General features: G+C 41.8%; 1 protein-coding gene across 2 annotated transcripts in view; it reads left to right on the top strand.

Moving 5' to 3' along the window:
• Window positions 1-13,022, top strand: part of LOC117755037 (inactive dipeptidyl peptidase 10-like) — a 144,349-nt gene that overhangs the window by 108,486 nt on the left and 22,841 nt on the right. For both annotated transcript variants that reach the window (XM_034574502.1, XM_034574503.1), the window contains exons 4-5: window positions 1,109-1,203; window positions 1,308-1,382. In XM_034574502.1, coding sequence (XP_034430393.1) covers window positions 1,109-1,203; window positions 1,308-1,382 — 170 coding nt within the window. The remainder of the gene's footprint in view (window positions 1-1,108; window positions 1,204-1,307; window positions 1,383-13,022) is intronic.

The raw sequence follows: 13,022 nt of genomic DNA, 5'->3' as shown, positions 1-13,022 counted from the left end.
GTTACATTGGAGTTTCTATTGAGTACAAACTACACGTCATCAGCACCTGATTTACTAAGACATCAGCTCATTACACAGTCCGCTCCTGATACTCTCCTCCAGATGCATTCTGGGAGAGAAGAGGAGCTAAGGCACAGTTCAGCCTTGAAAAGCAAACGACCGACCAGTGACCACTGATCACAGATATCTTGGGGCCAAGACTGAAATCCTGCAGCAGATAAGATGTTTAGATATTTGGATGCAGTACATGTACTTTGTAAAATCTACTTTGTCACATGTCCTCCGCTGTTAAAGGGTTAGATTTATTGTTGTGAAGATAATATGGTCATCGAACTGTTTGGTTTCCGTTCCTCACCTGAGACTCTGTAAAGAAATCATAGTAGTGTTTATACACACACATACATTTGACAACGGCATCATGATATTTAAATATATATTTTCTTTCTGAGTCTGTGTTAATAACAGGACATCTTGGCTGCTTTTAATTTGAAAGATGAAAACCTTATTGTCAAACCCTGAACAAAACAGAGAAACATTAATTTTTTTACCGTTTACAATCTGTACATTGAGCATTGATCAGTCATAGCTGTGTTGTGTTCATAAACCTGTCTTCTCTGTGTGTTTGTGTGTACTTTTCTTGTCATTACTGTTCGCGACCATCCCCCGTTTCCATGACATTTGATGTGGGCTACGTTTGTGAATGTTTGGCTTTGACACAAACCCGACAATGCAGTCACGTCGGTACAAAAGATGTTTTCCCTGGCTGTGCCGCACAATGCTCTGCACATCAATACCAAACATGGTGTGTTACATAGAATATGAAAAATGTGAAACCTTCCCTTTGAGTCGGACCTGCTGCGGAATCTCACTTTTGATTCCCTCAGCTAATCACATTACATCCCAGCGGCTCAGACGTGAGCCCGTCGGGCCGTCTGCTGCGTCGGGGCTGTTATTTAATTTGAGGGAACAATGAGGCAGAGAAAGTATTTGTTTTTAATGGCGTCTTTGCAATTTTAAAACGATTTAGTGGTTTGTTTGCTCAGGCCTGTTTTACTATGAGGTTTTCTCTTTTCCTTTTCCGTTTTCTTTGTTCTGTCGCTCGACACAGACTCGGAAGTCATCTACAGGAACAGCGACGGCCACGTCATCAAGTTCAACATCCTCACGAATGAAACCGAGATCGTTCTGACCAACACAACGTTTGTAAGTGGACAATACTCTTGCACACTCTGTATATATATCATAGTATAGTATCTGTGTATGTCGTAGTATTAATCCTTCTTCATGTCTTTCTTTATTTCTACTAGATCAATTTCAACGTGGCCAAGTATTCTGTTTCCCCCGACCTGAAATATGTCCTCTTCGCTTACGATGTGAAACAGGTAAGTTGCTCAAGAGCACATCAGCTCATTTTACAGATCGTTTCCAGTCTCCAGTCGTTCAGATTATTAAACAGATCTGTTGGTTTTCACGCAGCTTCATTATATTTGTTTTAACTGTATCTTTAAGTCCCTGTTGTTATAGATCATTCTATTGTGAGCAGCTTCCTTGTTGCCCACAGTGGCCTCAGGGTGCAGTGATGGATGAATGGCTGCATTACGTGTTCATGTCCGTGATTCAAACCGTTAAAAACATGTTTTCAAGCATGAAAGTTTAAAAATAGTAATGAAAATAATCTTCTCAGGCCGTCAGGATGCGTCAGACTCCTCATCGTCTGTGACGTTATGTCTCTGCTTTGTGGCTGAAGACGTCAGCAGATGCTCTGAATGTATTTTCACTCATTTATTTCCTCTGTGGCGGACACATTACACAAGCCGTCAGAAACTGCTGTAGATTCAACTAGGCTAAAGGAAACACTAAGTGCATGGTGGGTTTATTCTTTTGTGTTTTGGGTGGAACCTGCAATCCCATTGCCTTCATAAACCAGGTGTGTTGCACTTTGAAACACTTCCATTTTGCACATGTGCAGACTCGTGTGTGTACAACAGGCAGAGTGCAGCGTTCTGCTGCCTTAAGAATATCAATGTGCCAGCAATGCAAGTGCACTTTCTATTTGAACTACGTGAGAACTGGACAGTAACCTACTAACTCTCTTCAAAAAACCACTGAACCAATCAGAGCAGTGCAGATATGATTGATATTTGCCACATAAGCTTTTTGTGCCAGAGCCTGAATGAGAAACAGCAATAAGAGTGTGAGAGTGATGATGCAGTGGTGCAGATGCACATGTTGCTGTGGAAATTCACACACGTTCTCAGCTGATACGCATTAGGATGCTCCATTGATTCACTGTCTCAGGAAAATGTCGTTGACAGGATGAAAACATCAGCTCTGTTAATGCTCCAGTTATTTGTCAGCCATTACTGAAACAGATCTATAATATAAGGTCACATTTTTGTTGTTTGTGTGCTGGACATCGTGTGCAGAGCTTTTTATTAAGAGTCAATGGTGCAAGGTGAAGATAGAACAGTTGGTGTTCATCCTGCCTGGTTTATCTGCATGGAAGACTTTTGTTGTTGTTGTGCTTTAACCAGAGATCTGCGCCCGTTGTGGCTCAGTGCGTCTGTGTCTGCATCTCAGTCTGATTGGGTCAAATTAAAATAATCAAATTGTAAAAATGTTGACCTGTGTGACCCGTGTTGCTGACGAGGACAGGAGACATGTTTAACTAGATCTGCAGAGTGACCGCTTGACCACTTGTTTTTAATATTGAACGAATCCAGAGTCCAAAGTGTCCTGACTCACTGTGTTGGATAGATCCTGCTCCCCCCCCCCCCCCTGCGTCTCGTTATCCCCTGATTGTCTGTGTACTTGAACCCTGTGTGTCTTCCCTCACGTTGCCAGTTCGTTGTGTGTTCCCAGTGTCGCCTCGTTCCAGCGTTGTGTTCCTCTGAGTTTCCTAGTGCAGGACCATTGCCTGTTTTCCTGCCGTTGCCCTCTTGCCGGCTCCCTTTTGATTCCGTCGACCTCGTACCTGCTGATCTGATCTGAGTCCCGACCTGGACTGATTAAACTGCCTGAACTCTGCCTTGTGCGAGACGTGCATTTTTAGCTCCTCCATTCCCTGGTTCTGGTACAAATCACACACAACGAAGAAGCACAAACAGCACTGCTCTTCCCATGACCCTGAAGAACACACACGACAAGTGACAAGTCGATTAGATGAACTGTTAGTGAGATTTGTTTTCCACAAACAGACCGTCTGTAGTTTGTTGAATTAGCAGGTAGATGATGACCTGAAGACTTTAGTCTGTTATTCTGTTACTTTAGCTTTCATCTGTACTTTTTCTTTTAATCCATTAAAAGTCATATATTTAATGATCATCGTTCCTCCTCAGAAACACAACGCGGTGCTGACACGTATTGTCAGAGCTGAATAAACATCCACACCACGGTCCCCTGCTGCTTAATACATTTTGACGAGGGCCGGGGTCAGGGGTGATTAAAATTCTTCCGGGGCCCGTGTGCCAGTGGCAGGTCACATTCATTCACTAACAGGGCAGCGGGCCAAGCCTGAGGCATAATTACCAGCTTTCCATCAGGAAAAGAATAGATGCAAAATGAGATATGCAAATTGGATCCTTCACTCGGGGAGGGGATCAACTGTGAGGATTTGTGACAAGGCAATTAATCTGAACTGATTTGCATATTTCGCAGAAAAGGGTTAGACTTATAATTTGGCAGAAATATGCCCAATAGCCAGAGGCCCAGGTTATTTTTAGCACAAGGTTGTATATTGAAGTGAGAACAGTCGAAATGTTAATGGATGGTAAAATTCTAATGTCGTATTTACCTGTATCTCTACTTTTGTAAAGTCTGTTAAGAAGTCACATGTAAAATCACAATTTAATTACATTTACCTCAGTTTATAAATTGTATTTCTTAATTACTTAACAACACAGAAGGAAGAACCTTCACTAGTTGCTTATTAGCATGAATGTTATTCTTACCGGCTCTTCATTAGTCAGTAGGAACCACTTATTAGTGTTGAATTATGCAGGAGCATGTTTTACAATCAGTAAACCATTAACTAAAAGACTTATACTGCTTATAAACAGATAATGAATGGTTACAACTATTGCAGGCTTTATTAAGATGATTTGCAGAATACTTACAAAATTACCCATGATGCATACTGAACAGGAAGGCTGATATATCCACCTCTGGCACAGGAACTTCAGAATAAAAGCATGCAACAACATTTAATGAATGAAATAAAGGAAAAACCAAAAGATGTATTTAATGTAAAACCTGAATGGTCACTTCTTTTTAGATACAAACTCCGGAGATTGTAAATCCATCTAGTTTTTTACTTATTTGGTTATTTGTCACATGAGCACCTACAGTATTTAACTGGTAGCCCCCCCCCCCCCCCCCCCTCCTACCAGAAGACATTCTGAGGATTCGAGGTGTAAGGAGAAAACGATTAACTTCTACCAAAGCTGTAAATGCAAAGCTGAGCACTCGCAGCTCTGACTCTTCTGCTGCGACGCTCCACTCACCAGAGACTCGTCTGCCTGCAGCCTCCACATGTGTGGTGGAGAAAAACTCTGTGCTGCGTATTTTCCCCTTTGAAGTGCTGCCAAACTTGTGATGAATAATTAATAACATAACCAGGACGCATGCAACATCACCAACTAAAATACACTTTGAATTGCAGCTGCTGAATAAAATAAGTTTCCCTTCTTCATATCCAGCATCTCATGTAACCGTGCCTGTAAATATCAGATTTCACTTGACAGCTTTATATATATGTGATTATTATGTGTTTGCTTATCTCTGAGAAATAGCATCTCAACCATGTTGTAATCAGGACAGTTCTACACATGATAATACCTTATTGATTATTGTGGTTCCAATCTCACAGTTCAATAATAATAATAATGTAATCTCCTGACAGTCTGAAATGACTGTGAGCTCCCTGCTACGTGTTTCTGCATCTTGTTAGAACGTCTGTGGACCTACAGCCTCACATCAACAACAAAAAACAACCCTGAGCAATAACAGCAGGTCCTTGAGGAGAGAGAAATGATGTCTCTAACAGGTTCATCTCCGCTGCACTGAACGAAACAACACATTCATCAGAGCTTTAGTCGAGACGTGTGACAGTTTGATTCTGGTTTGTGTTTCCCCCCAATTTAAACACTCAATCGTTTGTTTTAGTTTGGATATTGCAATTTAGTTTTTAAAAAAAAAATCTTTTTAATGTCGTAGGGAGAAACAACACTGTGCAATGTGTTGGATTTTAAAGCCCAGAATTGCCTGAAGTCAGCAGCAATCACACCCCGGTGTTGTTTTTGAACCGCTTCCATCCCAGGCAATGTTTTATGCATCCATCTATCTTAATTGTCTTGGTGCGCAGCCATATCCACAGTATGGGGAACATTGCAGTACAGTGAAGGAAAATTCTTGACCATCCCTGGGCAGAAACAGAGGATTGGAACAGCTGCACTAATGGTTTCTCGTCCAACATAAAGAGAAGCAGCTCCGCCGGCCAGCTCGGCTGATGGAGCAGTGGAGGCAGAGGACGGTGGAGGAGGCAGGAGACTCGATCAGAGCCTCGGGCAGCAGGAACAACACACATCAGTCAGGAGACAAAGACACAACACGGCACTTCAACACTTTCTCTCCTCTTTCCTGGCTGTGTGCTGAGATAATGCACGATTCGGTTTATGTCAACATAAAACATGTAGACGCAGAACAGCACGTTAGTTGTTGAATTTAATTGTGTCTGTGTCTCTTCCCACATTTAAATCCATGCAAGTAGGATGGAGGAGTTTTTTAAAGGATGAGTTCATCCATCAATCCATCGAGACAAATCATGATTCACACACATTAACACCCACGGTTAATTACGAGTCACCAGTTAACCTATCCCCACTCTGCATGTCTTTGGACTGTGGGAGGAAGCCGGAGTAACTGGGGGGGAAACCCACACAGATATGAGGAGAACATGCAAACTCCACACTGGCTGAACTGGAATTTGAAACCGGGAATCTTCTTGCTGTGAGTCGACTGCAGGATAAGGCTTTATTTTTATAATTTGATCTCGTCCCTGAACATGAACATCTTCAAACCAGTAGTGGTGGTCACCGTGCAGCTAACTTTGTCTTCAACCAGGTGTAAGTTGGAGCCTTTTTGTTGAAGGCGGTTAATGTGTGGTTAATATATTAATGAAGCAGAGTGGTTGGTTGATCTTTGTTTTTAAACCTGCAGTTGTATCTGCTTGGGCCATCTGATAGAAGTCTTTAGGAAACACTGGCTTAATTTAGCAGTTAAAGAGAAGTATTAGTCTTTGTTAAAGGGTTTCTGGACAAACTTCACCCTCTAATCTCTCTGTTTCTGGTCTGCACCAAATCCTGAGAGAAATATGTAACGTTTAAGACACAGGAGAGGAAACAAGCGGGTTTTTGAAGGTTGAGCATAAAGGTGCAACAAGGAATGGATTCATCTACAGAGGGAATAGTTTCACCGTTTCAGTATATGAGAAATTCCAGTGTAGACAAAGAGGCAGTGGGGCAATTATAGCCGACTCAGCATGGCAGGCATAGCAAGGCAGATAGGCGATCGTAAGCACGGGCTAACACAAAGGATACATTCCAACTGACGGACGTGGTGACAAACCTTCAGAATAAAGGAAGAGAGGTTTGACTGAAGCATTTCACGATGCCTCCTGCATCGTGAAATGCTTCAGTCAGCAGCAGCAGCACACATGGAAAACATGGAGATGAAAAACAGAAGAGCAAATAGAGACATGAGTCTGTGATCCTACCACACAATGGGTTTTAATAACTTTGACTGCTGCAGCTGCAACAAGGATCCCTGACACATTATACCACATCGATTCCACGTTGTCGTAGGACAGATTGTTAAAAATCTATTATAAAACTGTTCCTTGAAACAGGCAAATCACATATCTGAAAAAGTTATACATGGATATCTATAATTACAGGGAAATGTCACCTTGCTGACTTCTTACACGTAATATTTTATTAAATCAATCACATACGGGAATGCACGAGAGCTGAACCCGTCCCATTGACTGGAAATCAACCACAGTGTGTGTATCAGTATTAGTAACAAAGCAAAATGTCCCCCGTGGCTTCAGGCTGTGTATACAAAGGTAGTACTTGTTAAACAAGCTGTTGTTGGTTCCTGTCTTTTTCTTTGATTTGAACTTGAATGACTTGTGTTGAGTCGTGTAGGTAATGAATAATATAATGTAATCTAATAATAATGAAATAAAAGCATTAGAACAGCCAAGCAAACAGCTCTGGCTCTGCCCAGTTTGTCCTCCGTTAATAAGTGGGCACAGCTGATTGACTCTCCTGATGACTCCACTGTGAGCAGAGACACGTTCACATCCTGTATAATTTATAATGTTTCAGTTGCAGCGTGTGTGGAAGCTGCCGACAGCGTGAACCTTATTTATGAGTAACTCTTAACTGGAGATATAAACATTTAATCCCGGCACAGCCACACCATAGATGCACAGAAGCCTCCTGGCTGTGAAACATCTGGTGGAAGTTGGCAAAGGTACAAGGTCAGAACAATGCCCCCCCCCCCCCCCCCCCCCCATAGTCTCCAGAGCCAGTTTTTTTTAACAAACAAATTCTACAACCATACAAACTACTTCCTATATAGGAAGGGTTAGAATTAATAATTTACATGCAGCATCATAGTTACATTAAACTGTAGTATTCAAACAACTAGTCAGTTTAAAAGAACTCCTTCCCCCTATTACATCTCACTCCATTTGTCAGTTTTGAACAAAATAAATCTCCTAAACCAAATTAATTTATGGTTGTTTCATTGCTGTGCCTGTAATTCTGTCATAATGTTCATGGCATCAGCTTGATGTTTAACACTCAAAATCAATCAGATGCCTCCCAAAACCTTGGCATCGCATATAAAGAAGCGCACACAAAAGAGAGTGTTGTTTTATATTATGCATGTGTGTGTGTTTTTTTTAACCTGCAGCGTGGCTTTTATGTGAGCTTGTTATTTAACTCAGGCTTTGATCTGATTCACACTATGGAGTCTGTCCTTGCACTGAATCATAACCTGAAAACGAAGGATGAAAAGAAACAACAAAGGCGGCTAATTCAGAAGTAAAATGAGTAAACACGCCTCCTGTTGATCACAGACTTTGATCCCACGCAGGCTTTGAACTGATGAGTCCGTTCTACACTTTTAATTCATGTCATGCGTCAGTCTGCCCATATGGATCTCTACTGATGCCAGTGAAAGAGAACGGGTGTGTTTCACCTTTCTGTATCATTACGTTCCACTTTATGACGACACCTGGATCTTGGAGTGATTCAACTCGATTAAAACCTCATATATTCTCGTTTGTCGCAGCTGAGGCCAGGCTCGTGTTTTCCGGCTTTGGAGACAAATTGCATTGCTCTTGTTAGAGAAACTCACTGCAGACTAGTGACTAGTGACTAGTGACTAACTTTTGAATCTGATAGAAGACCTTTGTAACACGCTCTCTCTCTCTCTCTCTTGCTTTACATGCAGATATTTTGATGCTTTTCCACTGAAGAGAGAGAAAAACAAGCTTATTAGCTCTAAGCGATCGAGGCGCAGTCGTGTGTGGGTGTCAAGTGGACTGATTTCCCACTGATTCCGAGTGACAGCCTCTATTGTTTCCATGCCAAGACATAAATGGATTGCATGCTTGCATTTGTTCTGTATTTTCTTGTCCTGACTTCTGCTTGTCTTCGGCAGTCGATGCAATAGTTATATTAAAATGTATTTCCTTCTACTTTGCTTTTCTGAATGTGCAGAATAATGCAGATGGAGCTGTCTTTAAAAAGTCATTTATTCTATTTTCATTTGTGATGAGTTCATATTCCGGTGTCCCACTTTGAGCCTGAAACGCCGAGGGAAGAACAAAGGAGCTGAGTGGCGAGTGCGATTAGGGAGTCATGGATGTGATGCTGAAAACAAAAGGGAGAAGACGATAAGGACACTATCTCTGCTGTGCCAGTTGAGACCACCTGGGATGTTAGAAAATGAAATATTGCTGTAAAACAAGCAACTGCATTGTGACACAACATCTCTGTCTTCTGTTTGTTTGTAGATTAATTCATGATCTATCGGTTCGAGCATCTCCAACATGCAGACAGTAAACTTTTTGTGGTTTTAGTACCGCACCTGCCTCTGGATACTCATGGATGTGCATTGTCAACAAACAGCAGACACACAATTCAAAGTCACGTGGCCTCTTAAGTCAAGAACCCCGTCAATAAAACTGTATTTTAAATGCAACAGCTGATGGAGAAATGTGGTTCCGGGACCACGTGATAAAAATATAGAGGAGCATTTCTCTCTTTGAACAGGATCTGCACCGTTAGGGGCTTTCAGGCGACTTTGTTTAATTGTGTTTGGATTTCATTCAACCTTTGGGATTTTAAGGTTTATTTTCTGAACTTTTTCTGTTGCTCCAAGTTGTACTCGACGTGTCTTCCCTTGTGAGTCTTTGTGTTTCACCGGCCTCCCTTGTGTGTTTAGTCTGTGCCCTGCTTAGTCTTCTTTGTCAGTTCATCTGTTCAGTTTGGCTCAGCCCTGTTGTGTTGCTGCCACGCTCCCTGGTGTTTCCTGTACATGTCCCTGAGCTTTGCCTATATTTTGCTTGCTCAGTTTCTTTGTGCTGGCCTACCTGCAAATAGAGACAGAACTCCTGCCTGTTTGATCGAATGCTCTATCCTGCGCAGCCCGCCTGGTTCGATGTCTGCAATTTGGGACCAGTAAACTCCTCAACCCTGCAAATGTGGCATTTAAAGTATTAACAATGAGGGGGACCATGAACTGTCATTTCATAATTCACAATAATTGTGTGTCAAAGTGAAAGATTGCACGGTGGTGGCAATAATCCCTACGTGCAGAACAACAACAGCAAGGTTAAAGATAAGCTCCGAACAGGAATGTTATCTCCAATGAACACTACGGCTCTGACTATGTGTTGGTTCGGTCCCACAGAACAGAGAGGCCCCCTGCAGATTAGCTGCGAGCGGGGCCACAACACAAGTGTCCACGCTGTGACTGTCTCCGAGGGTCATGAGTTTGCTTCTAGTGACGCTCAGAGACTCCCTGTCCGTCCAGCAGAGCGGCTGAGAGTCTGATCGTCGCTGCTCGTGGCTGATTTGCTCCGACTAACATCTAGTTGTCCATGTGTCTGTGGCCTTCACCCCTTTGTTGCATGTTTTACACATCATGAGGAAAAGGCTTCTCGTAGTAACTCCTCACTTCAGATAGTTGGACTAACACGAGGGACCCGTCTCTTGGTTCTCGCTCCTTTGGGCCATGTTACTTCTCGTACCATGTTTTTGGTCAAAGGTACAAAGATAAAGATGTAAGAAGCTGTAGTTACCCTTAAGATAATGATGCAAGGTTTGAGTAAATTGCATTTGTCTTTGTTTTTAATTTATTAGCTACAGAGGAATCTTTGAAGTTAGTTTTTTCTCCAGTGGGTGAAGTTGTTTTAAATCTTTTTTCCTCAGCTCAAGTTTTTGATCAAATCAGAGAAAGGCGTGTTGCAGCCTTTTGAAGTTTGAACACTGGACTACGGGGTGAAGATGAAATATGTCTTGAACGTATCTTAGAACCAGACTAATGGCTGGTTACTGTGTTTTTAAATAGGCCCTTTCATCGAGGTACACAAGTTCAATAACCAAAGCTTCATACCTGTTTGTGTACCTGAAGGCCACATTGCTATGGCAACGACAGATGTCTTAGAGTCTAAAGCTCGTAGCCGGTCAGCGAACACGTTTCCCACTGACTCATCCAGGGAGCTGCTCTCACTCGGGGGGGGGGGGGGGACTCGGTCACACTTCTTCTCCCGAGACGCTCTTTCAGTGTCTGGGCTGTTTATCTACTCAACTTGTTCAAGCTCATTTTGATTGAGAAGGAAATGGCAATTCATTCTGACATGATTGTTCAGTGACCACAGAGCGATCCCTTCACAGCAACATATGAAGAGGAGAGATTTAACCCACTCAGTTTGTCGAAGCCCCAAATTAGATTTGACTGAAATCCAAGACGCCTCTTTCCACAGGAAGATGACTGTAGATTAGACATAACTCGATCCACTGAGTCTCATGGAATGGTGGGAGGATAACAATGCAGATAAGAGTTGACATGTCAGTCGTCCAAAGGCAAAGAATATGGGGGGAAATCATTGGAGCTGTAGTTAACACACTGATCGTGTTTTTACTTCAGATTCTAAAGGGAGTGCTACAGAAGACAGTTGTACATCTAATATCTGTCTAATATTTCTGTCTGTCTGTGGAAGTCCTATCTAGAAAACTGTTCATCTTACCATGTGTATTGTTAAGGACCAGAAGGAGGACAGAGTCAAACTGGGTTTGATTCTGACTCACAGTGTGTTCGATATTAATAAACTTTGATTAAACAGACGCGGTGAAGCAGCAGCAGCAGCTGGGACTCATCAGTGTACGGGACGTTGTCGATTATGACAACAGTGCAGTCACGGCAGAGGCTGAGATCATGATAACACAGTGACAACTGATTCTCCAGTTGAGCTTCACTGAACTTTGAATAAACAGGTGAACAGAAGCAGTGACGGCTTCAGGGTTTCAGTGGACTGAGTTCAGCAGCAGCTCAATTACTGCAGGTCACTTTTACACATTCTGAACTAAAGCTGCAACCAGCATCACCACAGGCCAAGTAAACAGGGAGGATTAGAACAGCCACTGCAGTAGTGGATAGTAAAGTAGCCCACCAGAATATTAAGTTAGAAATTCAGTGCAGAGTTTTGTATTACTTTCATCTTTGTTCATGACACATAATAATTTTCTACAACATTTTAAATTGAAGTGATGAAGCCAGGTTGCATTTTGCAGCTGGACCTAAACCAAAGACCCCAGACAGCTCAGTCCAGGTTCTGCAAAACTAAGACAAAGAAAATCTTGAGACTGGAATTGTGACCATGACTGAAATTCTGCAACCGAGATGTGATTCAGTAAAAATAAGTCCCCCTTAATGTGGCAAGAGACAATAATATAGCAATACTTGTTAAATCAGTTAAAAGCAATGTGTAACACTTACAAACTACAGTGTTAGTACACGTAGCCAATGAAAAACATGCTAAACATGTATTAAACATATTTAATCAATTTGCCATTTAATACTAAATCCCATTGGCAGGTTATGGATGTTTCTGCTTTTCATGTTTTTTTTTTTATTTACAGGCAAATGTTGAAGGAAATAAAATATTCAATTTTAATTCGTATAAAAGATTCTAATGATTTGGATTTAATGTAATGCTCCTAAAATCCAGACCTACAGCTGTAATGTCAGATGGTCACTTTACGCTTCTGAAGATCAACCTCGTGATATTAAAATCTATTTGTTATTGCTCCAGTGCTTTTACTCATTCTGTTCATCTTCACAGCAACTATTGCATGTGAGTGTTGAAAATGTCACAACCTTTTTTTTTTTGTTTTACCAGCAGCAAAGGTCACTCCACCGATCTGATCTCTACATCTAATACAACAGAGTATCTCTGAATAGTTCGTTTTGAAGGCTCAGTTCAGGCATTCAGAGGCTTTTTCAGTGTTTCACGGCAGAAAATTCGAAAGTTTCAACATGTCCGAGTTTGAGAAATGTGTCTATTGCCCCTCGGGGACTTTGTATTCTCCGCAACACCAAAGATATTTGTTATAACACCTGCAAATTTTTATCGAGCGCAATCAACCCCGTGTCAAGTGCAGTACATTCAGTTTGCGTTCGCTCTGCATGAAGTCGATACGAGTCACTTGGAGCTCGGTGAATCCTCCTCTCCTCTCTAAACACTGATTCACTTTCAGTATGAACAAGAGGCCGTGTTATTGATGTCCCACCTTATTATTATGGGCTGTGCATAGGTGCTTAGGCTGGACTCCTTATAGGTGTCTTTGGATAACGTCTTCATTAGCTGCTATACACTGAAACAAACACATCATACATAATATTTAACATTTGTGTGAGGTAAACCCTGAGGTAAATAATGTTAT

This window comes from Hippoglossus hippoglossus, chromosome 21, assembly GCF_009819705.1.
Source record: "Hippoglossus hippoglossus isolate fHipHip1 chromosome 21, fHipHip1.pri, whole genome shotgun sequence".
Lineage (NCBI taxonomy): Eukaryota > Metazoa > Chordata > Actinopteri > Pleuronectiformes > Pleuronectidae > Hippoglossus > Hippoglossus hippoglossus.
The sequence above is the reverse complement of the archived record's forward strand: the minus strand, read 5'-3'. Positions and strand labels throughout refer to the sequence as shown.